The sequence below is a fragment of the Pipistrellus hanaki genome (genome assembly GCF_964339955.1).
Source record: "Pipistrellus hanaki genome assembly, chromosome: 10".
Classification (NCBI taxonomy): Eukaryota; Metazoa; Chordata; class Mammalia; order Chiroptera; family Vespertilionidae; genus Pipistrellus; species Pipistrellus hanaki.
In genome coordinates, this window is record NC_140512.1 from 69,239,824 (window position 1) to 69,257,252 (window position 17,429).

The window sequence follows — 17,429 nt, forward strand, 5'->3', positions numbered from 1 at the left end:
GTCAGGCTCTGACCAAAGTGCCCCCTGCCCCAGCCACCCCGGCCCAGGCTGCTGCCCTCTGTCCGACCCAAGCCAGTCTCCCGGCGTCCCAGCCCCTGGGGCCAAAGACCTGCAGCTCCCAAAGCAAGCCCAGAGGGGCAGACGAGACAGGACCTTGGCGCCCCCTCGGGAGGCGGGGCGGGGACGGCAGGGGGCGCACCTAGGCTCAGGGCCACTCACATTGGCCCTTTTCCTTCTCAGTTGGTCGCGTCCTCCCAGCCCCATCCACACTCTCCCCGGTCTCTCTCGGCATTGGCTCTTCCTTCCTTTGAATCCGCATTTCCTCCTCCCCGTGAACTCCCTTAGTCCCTCGCTCTGGCCTCTTGGTGGTTTCCTGGGGGGCCCACACTATGCCAAGTGCTTAGCATCCTTCTCCCCTCCCCTCCTCCTCCGTCTTTCTCCCATCCTTTCCCAATCGTCTCTTTCCTGCCCTTGTGTCTATCCCTACTCCTATTTATCATTACTATTTCTCATTCCCTATCCCAGTGCATCTTATTCTATTCCCCCCCTCATTTCCCCGCTGTATCTGTATCTGTATCTCTTGTCTGTCTTTCTGTCGCCCCCCCCCCCTCCCTCTCTTACTATTAATTTCCCTGATTGGCTCCCTGGCTCCAGCGCTGCTGATGAGCCCTATTCATTCCTGGGCCTGACACTATCGACCTGCCCCCGGCTGATTGCTGGGGGCTGGCCCCAGGCGTGCTGATGAGCCCTAAGGGTCAGCAGCGTTAATTATCTGCTAATTGCTGATGACTCTGCTCACCTTTCCCCATTCTCAGATACTGAAATGGTGGTCTTTTTTACTCTCCCCTCCTTCTGATTCCCAGAGGAAGAGTTGTCTATGAGGCAAAAGTCATGGGCACTTTCGCTTGAAGCAAGTCAACAGAAGAGTGCCCTGAGCTTCAGTACATAGAGCAAGCCTGGCCTGCTAAGATGGGGTCATCTGGCCACTGGGAGGGCCAAGCTAGTTAAAGTTAATAGTAGCGAATCCTCATAAATTTAGGAGGATGACTTGGCTCAGGTGAGGATGAAAACTTATGCCAAAGAGTCTCAGAGTTTCTGAGCCCAAACAGAGCAGGGCAGGAAGGAACCCTGGGTCTCCGTGACATTTGTTCAGTTCGGGAGTGTTGTGTTGGCTTCGTGAACAACACTAATGTCAGGCTGATGCATTAAAACTCAGCACCCGAAAGACACTGTTACCAGAGTGGGACAGAGATGGTGGGACCCAAGAAGGGAGCTTTCTCTTGTTACACTTGATTGACAGTTCACCAGAGAGGTAAAGGGAGAAGAGTGTGATTGCCATTCAGTCCTGTGCGGGCTCTACATTGAACTCAGTGAAACTTCTAAGATGAGTCTGGTGGGAGAAAAAAAGAGGTGGCTTAACTTAGGTCTGGGAAGCCCAACTCACCACTAAAGTACAAGGATAATCCTTGTACATCCTTCTAAAAATATTTGTCAGAACCCTTTGTTAAATTAACCAAGTGCTTCATGGTACCAATACGGAAGACTGGACTGTAAAGTGTATTGCACTAAAAAGTGAGATAGAGGTCAGTACTTGGTTTGATGGCTTTAGAGTACTGAATACACAATAAGAGGCTTATTGATCTGATAAATTATTGAGGGAACTTTTGGGCTACAAACTGAACCTAGAGCTCTATTAGCAACAATACCAATCAAATAAACCATGAAGGAAGACCCATTTTAAAAAGTAATTGTATTCATTTTTGCATAGGTAATAAAATCAGCACAAAGTTCCAAAAGCTCAAAGGATATATATATATATATATATATATATATATATATATATATATATATATATATATATATATATATATATTCACACACACACACACATCTCCCTCCCACCAGTCTTTTCAGTAAAGGACCACTTTAATAAGCCTGTCACTCTCTGGTGGGACAGAATGAATTAATCAAAGAGGTGGTGCAAGGATCAAGTGAATATGAGGAAATACCTTTCAAAATGAGTTCTTCCTGCACTACTAATAAATGGACCAAGAAGAGCAGTGTAGTCAAGAATGAAAGTCCCTCTTCCCCCCAAAAGAAAGAAAATAAATAGAAAATAAAATATATGCATTAATTCTAGAAGAAGAAGAAGAAGAAAAAGAAGAAGAAGAAGAAGAAGAAGAAGAAGAAGAAGAAGAAGGAGAAAATTAAGTCCCCAAATCAGTGGCTCTCCTATCAGTACCAAGGACAGAAGCCATTGCTGTCAAATCTTTACCAAGAGAAAACTGGTTCTCCCCCCGAATCCCAGAACGGGTCCTTTGAGGGTAAGCACCTCCTCTCACTGTCTAAAATGTTACTCTAAAAGTGCTTCTTTAATTGTCCATGTGCTCTGACGTGTCCCACTCTCACTATTCCATCTGTTGGGGAGATGCTCCTGTAGATGAATTTTATTTTGCATCCACACTCTCTTCTTGTACAAGTCTCTGCTGGAGGGCATCATCTGGCCTCCCCTTCATTGATTAGAGGTCAGAACCTAGGATGCCAAGAATGAACACAGTATTCTAAAGTCAAAGCCAACAGCCCTTATCTGGTTTGGCTCAGTGCAGAGCCTCAGCCCTCGGACTGAAGGGTTGCCCCGGGTTCTATTCTGGTCAAGGACAACTACTTCAGTTGCAGGATCGATCTGGCCTGATTCTAGCTGGTCAGGGCTCTTGCAGGAAGCAAACAATGTATGTGTCTCTCTCACATCAATGTTTCTGTGTGTGTGTATGTGTGTGTGTGTGTGTGTGTGTGTGTGTGTCACTCCCCCTCCCTTCCCACTCTCTCTCTCTCTTTTTTTTTTAATATATTTTTATTGATTTTGTACAGAGAGGAAGGGAGAGAGATAGAGAGTTAGAAACATCGATGAGAGAGAGTCATCGATCAGCTGCCTCTTGCACACCCCCTACTGGGGATATGCCCGCAACCAAGGCACATACCCTTGACCGGAATCGAACCCGGGACCCTTCAGTCCCCAAGCCAACGCTCTATCCATTGAGCCAAACCAGTCCTGGCTCCCACCCTCTTTTTAAAACTGTATTTTTATTGATTTCAGAGAGGAAGGGAGAGGGAGAGAGAGATAGAAACATCAATGAGAGAGAATCATGGATTGGCTCCTCCTGCACACCCCACACTGGGGATTGAGCCCACAACCCAGGCATGTGCCTGGACTGGGAATCGAACCATGATCTCCTGGTCAATCCAACCACTGAGCCATGCCAGTGGCTCTTCCACTCTCTCTCTAAAAATCAATGGAAAAATATCCTCTGATGAGAATTAACAAAATAAATTTAAAAAGTTAAAGCCAGCAGATACTGCTGCCTCACTCAGGGACAGGAGAGTCCACTGACGGTGGGCAGTGTTGGGCCCTGTCCGCGAGTACCCTCTGGTGGCAGCAGAGTGCAACTGCGCCACCGCGAGAGCGCCTCCTCGCTCTAGTCCGGGAGGTGCCCCGAGGGCAAAGGAATAGGATCAGGGTAGCCTCCAGGGACAGGCACGCAAGGGGCGCTGCTGGGTGAGTGCACTGGTTGGGATGAGGATAGTACACGAGAGTCTTAGAGTCCAGTATGCACGCGTGTAGGTTTGTGTATGTCTGCTGTGTCCAGGTACCAGAACCCTGTGTATCTGCTGTGTTAAATGTGTGCTGTGTGTGAGCACGTGTTACACGCGGGCGGGTTGGTGGAGGGGAGGTCCCCGCCTCCAGTGCAGGGCGGAGTCCTCACGGAGGCGTGAAATTGGTTTGGAGCAAACACATTACGGAAAGCAATTACCGGGGAGAGGTTCTAGGCCCGCGGGACCGGCAGCCAGCAGGCTGGGAGGAAGCTCCCCGGCTTGCAAGAATGTCCGGGTGTCTAACCCTAGAAAGGGCCTTCCTGGCCCTGGCCGGCTGCGGGGAGCTGCAGTTGGGCAGCAGCCTCTCCTGCTGCCAACTCCACACTACCTTTCAACCCCCCCCCCTCCCCGCCCTCCCGGGACCGCTCTGGGTGTGGCCAAAGTCCTTACCCGCTGGGAGAGGCTGTTTCTTTGCGGGCTCCCCATAGGCCTGCCCTTCTCGCTCACCTCACTCCTCCCGCCCAGCTCCTGCTCCCGCACGTCGTTTGCATTCACTTCATCGCCCCTTGCATTCGAACTAATTATTCACACACCTGTTTCTCCGATTAGATGGAAGACTCACTGAGGGAAGGAGCAGGTCTCATTCCTAAAACCCTTCCAGGGCTCAGGAAGCAGAGAATGAATGACGTGGACGGTATGAAACAGAATCCAGGGTGGGGGCGGAAGTAGTAGAGATTATAGGGGGATAAATGGTGACGGAGGGAGACTTGACATGTGTGGTGAACACATAATACAATATACAGATGATACATTGTAGAACTGTACACCTGAAACCTATAATTCTATTAGCCAATGTCACCCCAATCAATTCAATAAAAAGCAAAACCTTTTCCACCAAAATGCATGCATAGGGCTCTCTCAGGAAAGCCAGGCATCCTTGAGAGCCAGGGTTCTCTTAAAACAGCTTTAGACATCTTCCACAACCCAACGAGCCCACATCTGTGCCCCCGGACTGACCCTGGTCCTGAACTCCGGATCCCCAGGTCCAGCCGACCTTGTCCCAGGCCTCTGAGATGGACGTGAACTGGAGCCCCAGGTGGAACCCGGCTCCCGCCCGCCCCCCCCCTCCCCGCCTTGGTGGCCAGCACACCACATGGGGGTTCAGGCCGGGGGCGTCCATCAGCGGGTCCGGGGTCTGGGAAAGGGCCTGGCCTGCGCTTCCCGCTCGGCCGGGCCCGCCAACAGCCTCTGACTCCCTCCCAGCTCCGCTGAGCGACCCTAAAACCCACGTCAGTGCACGACCCTCCCCTCTGCTCTCCCGTGCACCCTCATGGCCGCTCCTCCCGGTCACTCAGGCCTCAGGTCAAAGCGTCACCCCTCAGAGAGGAGGCGTCCCTGCCCCCTGTCCCCCGCCTCACACCGCCCCCACCTCCTCACCCCGCCCACCCCGCCCCCGCCTCACACCGCCCCCACCCCCTCACACCGCCCACCCCGCCCCCGCCTCACACCGCCCCCACCCCCTCACACCGCCCACCCCGCCCCCGCCTCACACTGCCCGGCCCCCGCCTCACACCGCCACCCCGCCACCCCTCACACCGCTCCACACCGCCCCCCCCCCGCCCCCGCCTCACACCGCCCTCCCCCCGCCCCCGCCTCACATCGCCCCAAACCCTGTCAGTCACGCGGGAGTTCCTCCACGGAGAGCCGCTCTTGCCCCCCAGTGGGCGGCCGCGCCTGGGCCCCCGGAGGCGCCAGAAGGGGCGGAACCTGAGCGGCACCCGCTTTTCCCTGGCCCCCCGCCCCCCGGGGGCCCCAGCACAGAGGGCACTCCCGCACACGCCTCGCGGAAACCGCTCGGACTTGTGCCCTAGGCGGGACCTGGACGCCCACACGGCCCGCCATTGGCCTGACCTCCGTGGGCCTGGGCTCCCGGCGCGGGCCCTCCGGTCGGGCGTCCGTCCTCGCGCAGCGCCCCGCAACCGCCGGTCACCCGAGGCCAGAGCAGCCGGGTGGGAAACCAGCGCACTCATCTCGGGCCGTCCGCCTCGGCTGCTCCTTCCTCAGCCCGCGAGCTCCGCGCCCTCAAGCCTCACCCGCCGCCACGCGCCCTCCAGGCCAGCCTAGCTGTTGGCGGGAAAAGCGTGGACTCTGGCGCGTGCGCACTCCGCGGCCCTGAAAATCTGTCCAGCAACCCTGACGTCACGGATTATGGTGCACTGGATTGGCTGCTCTGCGGCTCGGTCAACTCCGCCTGCCTCCCTCCCTCCGGTCCCTGCAGGTCGCTCCTGGCTGCTGGGGACCCTGCAGGTTCTTAAAACCCTGGTACTGCAAAGCCCCGCAGGAACTTTCTTCTGTCTTATTTCACAGCCCAGAGTGGGGGAGAGGCTTATTGGCTAGAACCCAAGGGCCTAACTCTCAGTTCAGCTCCTGCCACCTCAAAGCTAATTGAAGGAGCAGATCAATAGTGGAAGGAACCAGTGTGCATCCGATGCTCCCTGACCTACAGGACAGGAAAGAGGGAGATCTTTGTGTGTGTGTGTGTGTGTGTGTGTGTGTGTGTGTGTGTGTGTTTAAAAAATATATTTTATTGATTTTTCTTTTACAGAAAGGAAGAGAGAGGGATAGAGAGTTAGAAACATTGATGAGAGACATTGATCAACTGCCTCCTGCACACCCCCCACTGGGGATGTGCCCGCAACCAAGGTACATCCTTGACCGGACGGCCTTGACCGGAATCGAACCTGGGACCCTTCAGTCTACAGGCCAATGCTCTCTCCACTGAGCCACACTGGTTTCGGCTGTGTATGTATTTTTTTTCTAAACCTGGGTCTTCCACTTTCTCCTGAACCATGGTTACCCCTCCATGCTTGCCCACCTTGTCGGTTCATGTTGGCCTTTCTGTCCCTCCCATCCCATCCCCACTCCCAGATGCCTTTACTGTCCTGCCCCACTGTCTGCCTGGCCTCATCTGCTGAGGCTCTGCCCTAAGCCTGGTCATCTACTTGCTGGCTGTCCTTTGGGACTTTTCTGATACTATCACCAGGCAGAGAGGGGCAGGGATCTGCCTGGGATCCCCCAACAGCTGGTGGATGCCAGAGGGGGAAGGTGACGAACCATGGAACAGGTCCAGTCTGCCCATCCCGAGGCCCCAGTGAGTGGTCCAGCTCAAAGGCAGGCCTGTTGGAGAGAGTACCAAACAACACAGTCTGGAGACTTTAATGTGCATACAGGATTTGGACTGTCCAGAGGGGACCTCAGGAGACCCCCAAGAGGAGAGTATCACTCGCCATGAGTCCTAGCTCTCTCTCCAACAAACATGTCCATCCACCTCTCCCTGGTGGGAATGGCAGCCTCCACTCTGCCGGTGGAGATGGTCCTCCTGCTGAGAGGGCCACCGGGGCTTGAGCTGGTTCCATTCAGTCCTGGGTTTGGTGCTGTGAGAGGTGGGCCGGAGCCCCTGGTGTCCAGGGCTCTCTCAGAGGGCAGTGTCCACCTGAAAGGAGAGGGTGCATTCAGAGAGGTCCGTGCTATGGGAGGCTGGCTGGTCCTGGCCAGGACACTGCCCCCAACTCTCCTCCTACCTCCTACCCCCCCTCCCTCCAAAAAAGAAAAAGAAAAAAAAGATCTCCTGCTGAGACTGTCCACAGAGCCCAGGACTCACCTAGTAGAGCACGTCCTCAAAGTCCAGCTGCAGGTAGCGGAGCAGGCGGGGCGGCAGGGGCAGGCGGGCCAGGGCACGGGGCAGGCAGGCCTCCAGGTGAGCTCGGAGCACACAGCGGCTCAGGTGCTGCAGCGATCGGGGCTGCCTCGCCAAGGCGAAGAGGGAGGAGTAGAAACGGCGGTGCTTCTGGGGGTGGAATGGAGGGCTCAGCGAGGCAGCCTGGGACAAGGCAGCCTGGGACACCCGTTCCCCCCACAGGGCAGGCTGGTGGCCGTGTGGAGCTTCTGGAGCCTCTGGGGGTGTTCACGCTACGTTTTCCTCTTCTGGGACATAAGAGGGTCCCCGGGGAATTTCTGTGGGGGGGACCCATGTGGTAGGAGGTGGGAGTCTCCTGGACGGGCTGAGCGGTTGTGTGGTCAGGGTCCCGGAGTCTAACCTGCAGAATTTCAGGAGGAACCAGCCCCGCAGCCTCTGCAGGAAGCTTCATGGCGCTGTAGGTGTTCATCAGGACCTCGATGGTGCGCGGGGACGAGCACCAGCGTTCCAGCACCTGGAGGAGGCGGAAGCACTGAGTGCTCCCAGGATTACGCCACCCTGCAGGTCCCAGTCCGTCCCCCCAGGGTGACCCGCCAGCACAGAACAGCTGTTGTGGATGTCCTAATCTCTAGGACCTATAAATGTGACCTGTTCAGAGACAGGGCCTTTGTCGATGTAATCAAGTTCAAATGAGGCCATTAGGGTGGATCCCAATCCAATATGATGGCTATCTTTATGAGAAGAGAAACAACACAGACTTCACACAGGGACAATGGAGGCAGAGATTGGAGTGATAAACCTACAAGTCGAGGAACACCCAGGACTGTGGACAGCCACCAAAAGCTTGGGGACAGGCATGGAACAGATTCTCTCTCGGAGCCTCCGGAAGAAGCCAGCCTTGCCCACACCTGGATTTCAATTTCCCAGCCTCCAGGACTGTGAGGGAGTACATCTCTATTGTTTTAAATGTACTCCCTCACAATTTGTGGTGCTTGGTGATGGTGGGAACAGGAAACCAGGATGTCAGTTAACATTTCTATTATGCACACTCTGTGCCAGATACTGTTCTTAGCACTTTACTTGTATTAAGTCTCTTAATCCTGTCCCTACAAGGTACAAACTATTATTATCCCATTTTACAAACAAAGGAAACTGAGGCTCTCTGCTGCTTGTTTTTTGGATGGAAAAGGGGTTCCTGAGCTAAGGTTGGAGCTCCTGAGAGGATAAAAAGATGAATGAATTCTCCTGATGCCAAGTGAGGGGTAGAGACAGCTAGCTACAAGGGGGAGGGAGCAGGGTGGTTGGGGGATTCACAGATCAGGAGCCTGGGGATGTGAAGGTGAGCCCAGAGGGCATTCAGAGAGAAGGGGCCAGACCAGCAGAAGCCTGATGTAGGAGAGAGAGGGGGTGAGATCTCATTTCTTCATTCAGCAAATATTTACTGAAGGCCACAGTGGGCCAATCACTGAGGAGCTGTCAGTGAGGAGGACCGACAGGTAAGGAAGTTTCTATTTCGAAAAGAAAACAGCTTGAAGATATGCTGCTGAAAATAAAAATCAGTAGGCTCAGAGACCATGGTTGGGAGGGCACAGTCCTAGGTGATGATCAAAAAGGCCTCTCACCCTAGCCAGTTTGGCTCAGTGGATAGAGCATCAGCTTGTGGACTGAAGGGTCCCAGGTTCAATTCTGGTCAAGGGCATATGCCTGGGATTTTGGGCTCAATTCCTAGTAGGGGATGTACATAAGGCAGTTAATAATTCTCACTCATCATTGATGTTTCTATCTCCCTCTCCCTTCCTCTCTGAAATAAATAAAAATATATTTTAAAAAAATTTAAAGGCCTGTCTAAGGATGTGGCCGGATGCAGTGAGGAGCAAGCCATGCCAGGGAGCTGCCCATGACTGCGGGACCATCCATGTGGTCAGAAAGGCAACCATGCACAGGTGTGACACACACAGGTACTGTCATACCCATCCATGCCTGCATGTAATACCCATAAGCAGATTCGTGCTTCATCTTTTCCATTTCTTGCTATATGTCGAGCTACTAGCTGCAGATTCTTTGTAAAATCTGAGAGCAGCCAGGTGCCATGTTCCAGACAGCATCTCTGTGCACTTCCCTCCCACACACCGGCATTGGGGGCTTTACCACCCTGCACAAGGAGAGGAGACCTGTCTGCCCGGACGGCGGGGAGTGCTGCATGTTCTGGGCACTGCCAGCTGATGGAAGCAGGGGAAGGTCTGGTCCAGGAAGCAGGACCCCTGGGAAAGCATCGTACACCCCCACAGCCTTCTGCTCTGGCCCTGCAGCTGGAGGTGCTCACCGAAGCTGCCCAGCTATCTGTCCAGGTCAGGTCTCTTTTCCTTACTCCTTAGAGCTAGGAAGTTGCAAGCTGGTTACCTTGGACTTCCCTGCTCGACCTGCTCCTCCTGCCTGCCGTTGGGGCCCGTCTCTGTCTGTCCTGGCCCACGTTGATTTGTCTGTGCACGCTGCCTGGAATGCCTGTGCCTCCAGCTCTTCAAGCCCAAGTCCCACTCCCTCCAGGAACTCTCCTATGTTCCAATCTGCGTCTCTCTGCCCCCCTTTGTCTAATGATACCCTACACTGGGATAATGCCTAACAGCTCCCCAAGTGCTTCCACATACACTACGTAATTTCAAAACAAGGCTAGCAAACAGGTATTGCACATGAACTCCAGTTAGGCCCTGTCCAAAGAGCTTTATATGTGTAACTCGTTTAGTTCTCACACTAACCTAAGAATCAGGCATACTGTTATGTTCCTATTTTGCAGAGGAAACTAAGGCCCAGAGAGACTAAGCAACTTGCCAAGGGTCACCCAGATAGTGTGCCTGCCTCCAGAGCCTGCACTCTTAGTCACCACCTACCTCAGAGGTTGTTGGGAGGACTAAGGGGACCCAGGTAACAGGCCACACCCCTTCAAACAATGTGTGGTGTGTGGGCAGGACTGTGCGGGCTCTTACTGTTACCCACTGTGCTCCAATAGCTTTTCATCACTGTTGGTCGCAGGGAACTTGGGTTCAGAAAATTCCAGGGACTTGACTATAGTCACACAAACGAGCATCAAAATGGGGTCTCCGACGTGCTCAGTTCAGTAGGGTGGCTCCTAGAGAACCGGCTGGGCTGGCAGTGGTCCCAGGGGCACGTAGACTTCCTAAGCAGGGCAGAGGACTTCCTCACCGGAGACAGGCATCCCAGCCATGCCTGGCACAGCTGTCCAGTCGTGGGAAATGGATCCTGCACTTTCTGATCATGAAGGGCTGGATGGGGCTCTTTGCTCTGTGGCCCGCTTGGTGTAGGAGGCAGGGAGGAGCAGGGCCAGGGGGCAGGCAGAGGGATCCCGGGAGTCCTGCCTGCTGTTCCACCTCCTCCTCCCACGCCGTTTCTGATGACGGGAATCATTAGCTGTCAGAGCCACTGTCAGATTACAGGGAATTACTTGTCTCCTAATTATCTGGTGTTAATAGGAGATTAATTAGTGTTAATTGTTGATTTTCTTGTATTCTCCCAAAGGGGAGACCAATCTGCCGAACTCTCAGGCTGTTTAATTATTTGGTCTTGCTTAGGAATCTAGACAAATGCTTCCAGGCTTGTGAGTGGAGGGGAAAGGTAGGGACAGAAGGGAAGCATCCAGGACAAGGCGAGGCTGGACGGAATAAACAGGGAGATAGGGCAGGGGGACTTGCCCACAGCCATATTAGTCCTGACCCAACCCAAGACCCAGTGCCCTTTTACGTCACATAGCCACCTCCAGACACGAGCCTGCATGGGACAGGCCCCCTGCCAGCACATCAGTAACAGGTCTTCCAGTTGAGCCCCTTTGGGGAAGTTAACGTAAGTAAAGATACAAATTGGAAATTGACAGGGAAGGATTTTTTCTCAGGTTCCAGGTCAGCTGCGCGGGGCTGGCTGATGCCTGTCCTGCCAGCACTCAGAAACCAGGACCAAGCTCGTCCGGAACCTCATGACCCAGGCTCATCACCTGCTTAGGGGAGCCTGGCCTGAGCATCAAGTGTCTCATTGATCAGCCCACAGCAAGCAGAGCTAGGGCTTTCTTTATCAGCTCCCTCCTGTCCCCATCAATCCTGGCTCCTCCTCTCAGACTCTTCCAATCCTTTATAATCTGGCCCCACCGCCCTCAGTCCATATGGAGAGCACATGTATATGTATACACATGCGTGTGCACATGTATGCATGTTCACACATGAGTACACACACACACACACACACACACACACCACACACTCCTCCCCTGGTCTGTGTCCTCACCTCTGCCGCTGTTGGGCTTTGCTGGCTTGTGGAATGAAAGACAGACTGAACTGACCTATCAAATGCCCAGGTGGCCCAGGCGCACCCAGAGCATGTGGGCACACAGGCCTGGTCTCCTGGTCCCTGGCCTTCGTTGCCCTCCCTCTGCCCCCAGCCCCGTACCTTGGGGAGAGCCCCCGGCCAGATCCGGACAGCACCGTGGTTGAGCAGCGCTCGCACTGCATGCTCTGGGCTCTGGGCCAGGGCCATGGGGGGACCCTGCAGAGCACAGTGCAGGGCTGTGTGTCCCCCGTAGTCCATGGCGTTGACACTGACACCGCAGGACAGGAGCAGCTCCACAATGGCCCCGTAGCCGCGGAGGCAGGCCAGATGCAGCGGCCGCCGCCTGTCCTGGTCAGCAGCGTCGGGGTCGGCGCCGGCTGAGAGCAGCAGGCGGCACAGCTGGAGGCAGCGGGCTGCGGTGGCCTCAGGGGCGGTGGGGGGTGTGCAGCGGGTGTCACAGGCAGCCAGCAGCGGTGTCCAGCCTTCGGCGTCCCGGGCATCTGGGTCTGCGCCCCGTCTTAGAAGTAGGTCTGCCAGCTCCACGTGGCCAAGCCGGGCGGCCACGTGCAAAGGGGTCTCCTCGTCCTCCTCGGACCGACCATCCACTTTCGCCCCAAACCTCAGGAGCAGCTCTGCACATCTGGTGAGGGTGAGAGGGCGGTGGGAAAGAAAATGGGGCATAGCCCTTCACCCCTGCATTTCCGCCAGTCTGAGCAAAGCCATCAATGGGGATCCGTGGGTGGCTCCTGGTTCTGTATGCCCTCACCTCCCATCTTGTCACTGGTCATCCAGCAAGATTTTACAGGTTCAACAATGCCCCCTTGCCGAAACCGGTTTGGCTCAATGGATAGAGTGTTGGCCTGCGGACTCAAGGGTCCCAGGTTTGATTCCGGTCAAGGACATATACCTTGGTTGCGGGCACATCCCCAGTGCGGGGTGTGCAGGAGGCGGCTGATCAATGTTTCTCTCTCATCTATGTTTCTAACTCTCTATCCCTCTCTGTTCATCTCTGTAAAAAAAAAAAAAAAAAAAAAATATATATATATATATATATATATATATATATATATATATATATATATATCAAAAAACAAAAACAATGCTCCCTTTTCCGGTCCACACATGCCCTGCAGGGACAGGGCACTAAGCCCTCAATGGCAGGAAAAGCCACCAGACGCCACGGTGCACTCACACCTGGCAGGTCTGGGCCTTACTGCGTGCACTTGCTTCCTAGGGCAGATTCCGGTGGGAAACGGAGGCACTGAGGGCGTGAGGCTCTCACCCACGTTCGCACAGCTAGTGAGGGGAGAAGCTGGCCTTCCAGTCCTGGGACAGCAGGGGAGTTACAGGGACCCGAGGAGGGAATGGGGAGTGGGGCCCAGCAGTGAGCACAAACAAAAACAAAACTGAACAGCCAGAATTGCCCCATGAAAGGTCTCGTGCACCAAAATTCAAGGCTAAAGGCATTAGCCTCTTTGCTAAGATAAGCTCCAGCTTCCTCATCTGTAGAACAGGGATAATTGCTGAAATCTAGACCTAAATGATGCTGTTGTGGGCAGCATATGCCTGAAAAGCTGTTTTCATGAGAACTCGTAACAGCAGCGTTAATGACAGGGAGAGGTGGGTGGTACAGATGATGGTGGATCATTATCTTATCCTGCCCACATTTCTGTGTTTGAAATTCCCCGTAATGATTTTAGATACACAGTTGCTTACTCAAGAAAGGAAGAAAGGATCATCACTGGGTGTTACTTCAAGGGAGCTGGGCTGGGACATGGCCAGAGCTAAAAATAGGAGCCCTCTGAGGCTGATGAGGTCAACAGGTGGAACTGTGTTGTCCAATCAGTAGCCATCAGCCACATGTGGCTACTGAGCACTTGCAATACGATTAGTCCTAATTGATACCAACTAAGTGTAAAATCACATCAACTTGAAGATAGTACAAAACAAGAATGTAAAACACCCCATTAATATTTTTTTGTTGTTGCTACTGATTGTATGTTTAAATGATAACATTTTGGATATATTGTGTTAAGTGAAATATATTAATTAATGTCAGCTGTTTCACAGATATTCTTTTATACATAGTTTACAGCAGCATTATTCGTAACAGTCAAATATGGAAGAAAACTAAGTCTCCATCAATAGATGAATGAATGGATAACTGACATGTGGCATCTACATACAATAGAATATTATGCAACCTTTAAAAATGAAGGAAATTCTGGTACATGCTACAACAGGGATGAACCATGAGGACGTTATACTAAGTGACATAAGTCAGTCTCAAAAGGACAAACACTATATGATCCCACTTGTCTGAGGTAGTCAGAGGAGTCAGAGTCATAGACACAGAAAGTAGAATGATATTGCTGTGCGGGGAGGGAGAATGGGAAGTTGCTGTTCAATAGGAAGTTATTGCTCAACAGTTTTGTAAGATTAAAAACATTCAGGAGTTGGGTGGCTGGTGGTGATGGTTACACAACAATGTGAATGCACTTATATACTTAGAAATGGTTAAGATGCTAAATTTTGTGCTATGGGTATTCTACCACTGTTTAAAAAGTTAATTTCACCTGTTTCTTTTTCATTTTATGATAAGGCTGCTAGAAAATTTTAGTTACCTACGTGGCTCACACCTCGTTGTATTTCTCAGGGCCTATGCTGGAATAGGACGTGTCTTCAATATGATAAGTCAGCGGAGCCTCTGAAAGCTGACGAGGTTAACGGGTGGAAGAAGGTCCACGAGAGAAGGACCCAGGATAAAAACTGGGCTCCATTCAGGGGCCCATGTGAAACTTGGCAGGTGTGTAGTCAGTAGAGAGAGGGCCTCCGTTGTGGGTGCAATTAGTCAACGGTTTGCAAAGGCTTCCTTTGGGGGAGTCCATGCTCAAAGAGTTGTGAGGACTCATCCTCCAAGGTTCCCTGCTCATAGGGCATACTTATCTGGAATATTCCATACAGTAAGCAATGCCTGTGCCACATTTGGATATATCTTAGTTTCTTGTGAGTTTGGTTAGCTGGACTCAGTCCCTGTGTCCATTACTGAGGGTGCCTGCCATTCTGGAAATGCCAGACCTGCCAAGTTGAGAACCAGACCCTGTCCCCAGGGACCAAGGTAGACTCTAACAGGAAGTCACTGTCCTTACAGCCTATCTGGATCACTGGACAGTCCATCCCTGAGGGCAGGTCCATGCCTCAGTTGCTGTGGAACACATGAACGAATCCAGACAAGTTCTCCGATGCAGGCCATGCGGCTGACCCCTGACACTGCCCTCCTCGGCCTCTGGGGAAGCAGAAACGGTCCCCAGTTCAGGCCATTCCAAACTTCCTGGGCCCAATGGTTGGATGGTTTGAAGAGTAAGTGCATCCTGACTCCCCACCTGAGCCCTGATTCCTCCATCCAGCCCCCCCAGCCTGCTAGCCCCTGACATGCTCCCCATCCCCCCTGAGGTCATAGCTTTGTCTCCCCTACAAGTGGGGTGGGGGTTAGGGCGAGGAGTCACTCACTCGAGGGTGCCAGCCCCCCGGCAGAGGTGCAAGGGGCGTTTCCCATCCTGGTCAGGGATGTCGGGGTCGGCTCCTGCCACCAGCAGCGCGTGGACACAGGCGGTGTGGCCTGCGGCACAGGCCTCATGCAGGGCGGTGCGGCCCCCGGGGGCGCTGTCTGGCCTTGCCCGCCGCCTCAGCAGCAGCTGCACAATCTCCGCGTGGCCCCGGCTGGCTGCCACGTGCAGTGGGGTGGTCAGCTCCTCTTCGTAAGTCAGAGACCAGAGTCCTGGGGAGAGAGGAGACACCGGCCTCAGATCCTGGAGGGAAGCAAAGAGCTGCCAGGTAAGGAGGGAGGAGGGCAGAGGCCGGGAGGAGGGAGCCCAGGGCTCCATTCCCAGCCTCCCGTCTCCTGCTCAGACCCCCCAGTGCCCCTGGCCGTACTCAGAGCACGAATGTTGAAGCGGTAATCCCTCCATCGCTCTGGGTCGCTGGTATCAAAGACGGAGTCTGGTGCCAGGCCAGTGCTGGAGTCCGCGAGGATGCTGGAGACGGAGCCCACGTCCCCGGCCAGCAATGCCTGCCAGAAGGCCAGGGCAGGTCCTGAGGCTGTGCGGGTGACGATGGGTCCCGGGCCAGACTCTGGGTGTTCTGCAGACCCACTGCGGGGCTTCTCCACCAGCCTGGCACAGAGGGCACGTCTGTCACCTGGGGGCTCTGCCCACCCCCTGCACTCACCTGGGGACCAGCTCATTAGGGCAGAGTGTGAGCATATGGGAAGGGGGTTTTGGGGGAGGAGAGGTTGGGGCCAGAGGCAAAGAGAGAAAAGGAAGAGAAGCACAGACAGATGGAAGGAGGGGGTCTCTGTCCCTGAGCTGAGCCTGAGCTGGCCACATGGTTCAGCAGGAGCTATTCTGGGCTCCACATGACTCCACTCCTGGGCCAAGGTTTAGGCAAGCCTTGGGGTGAGGGAGAAGCTGCCAGGGGCTGCTTTTCCTTTAGCGCTTGCTCCCTCCACCTGATGCTGTCAGCCCAGCCCCTGGTCCTCAGCTCCAGCCCCCACTGCCCCTCACCTCTCTGGTGGCTGCTCCATCGAGGCTCAGCAGCCCGGCTCTCCAGCAGCAGGTCGGCTGTGCTGAGCGGGGGGAACAGCTCCAGCAGCCTGGCCAGGTCTCCGGTGTACAGGGCGTTCTGCAGGGCCATGTCCCGGCACAGCAGCGGCGACGGCCGTGGGGGCTCCCAGTCTGGGCAGGACTGAGGATCCCAGGCTCGGCAGGCGGGGGCTGAGGAGAAGCACCCCGGATGGCGACCCGAGTAGGGAGGGGAGCCCCTTCTCCCGGGCATGGCTGGTTTGTGGAAGAGAGAGCCAAAGAAGCAGGACTCAGGCGATGCCTGGCACTGGGCCTGAGCCAGGCGAGGCCCGTGATGGGAGGGGCAGGGAACCAGGCCATAAATAGCCTGGGCTGTCCTAGCTGTCCTTCGTGGGGAATGAGGCTGAGGCTGGCAACGGGAACTAGGGAGGAGCCTGGAGATCGAGTGAGGATGGGACCCTCCAACCCCGAGTTTCACCCTGAATTGTTCGCAGCCGGATCGAAGGGACGACCCGGATGGTGGCACCAATTGCGGTTTCACAGGAAAAGGAAAAGGGAGTCCGGAGGTGGGAAGTGACTGGCCCCTCGTGTGACAGCTTGTTGCAGAGCGGGGATTGGAGGGTGGGGCTCTCCAGCTGCCGTTTCTCATTCTTTCTCATCTACCGTGTGCTCCACCAAGAGGCCTCCAGCTGCTGGGGCCGAGGGAGGGCCAGTGAGTGCATGCAATTTTTTCTGTCTTCCCAAATTTCACCAACTAGCCCCACATCATCACCCTCCCGAACCTGAGGGAGGGATTCAGAATGGGGACAATTGCAGGGAAGGCCTTTCTATGAGTTATCTCCTCCAGGGGCTCTTAGGAAGACAGGCTCTGCCCAGGGGAACAGGGATCCCACCAGCAGCAACACCTCCTGGCTGCTAATCTCCCACCCCCTTCCTTGTGCTGACCCCATCTCTGTAGACGACCCCTGCCTCTCCCTTGACCTCTCTATCTGCCGTGGTGAGAAGGAGGAAGTGACTCTGCCCACATCAGATACTAAAACTACTTTCATTTGGAGAGAGAACATGAAAAAAAAGGGAGAAAGAAAACTCAAACCACCCCCTAGGCTCGGCTGAGCCACCTCTGCCATAGGAGCTGGCGCTGCCCCCGAGGTCTCGCCTGGCCTGGCCCTCATTGCTGTTACAGCCTGTGGTGTGCACTTGACCTTTATTCACACACTCTTTACATTGCTTCT

General features: G+C 54.4%; 1 protein-coding gene across 3 annotated transcripts; it reads right to left on the bottom strand.

Moving 5' to 3' along the window:
* Nucleotides 1–6,781: 6,781 nt before the first annotated feature.
* On the bottom strand, nt 6,782–16,511 carry ASB10 (ankyrin repeat and SOCS box containing 10). 3 transcript variants are annotated; one of them, XM_084897544.1, is made up of 7 exons: nt 16,180–16,345; nt 15,551–15,789; nt 15,128–15,395; nt 11,738–12,257; nt 7,689–7,802; nt 7,253–7,438; nt 6,782–7,084 (listed from the first exon to the last, which is right to left on the bottom strand). In XM_084897544.1, exons 1-6 carry the CDS (start codon nt 16,197–16,199, stop codon nt 7,253–7,255), a joined length of 1,347 nt encoding a protein of 448 aa, XP_084753670.1. In that variant the 5' UTR covers nt 16,200–16,345; the 3' UTR covers nt 6,782–7,084. The 3 variants fall into 3 exon arrangements, with proteins under 3 accessions (XP_084753670.1, XP_084753669.1, XP_084753668.1); XM_084897543.1 differs by lacking the exon at nt 15,551–15,789 and having other exon boundaries at nt 16,180–16,511; XM_084897542.1 differs by lacking the exon at nt 16,180–16,345 and having other exon boundaries at nt 15,551–15,978.
* Between the last annotated feature and the right edge of the window lie 918 nt (nt 16,512–17,429).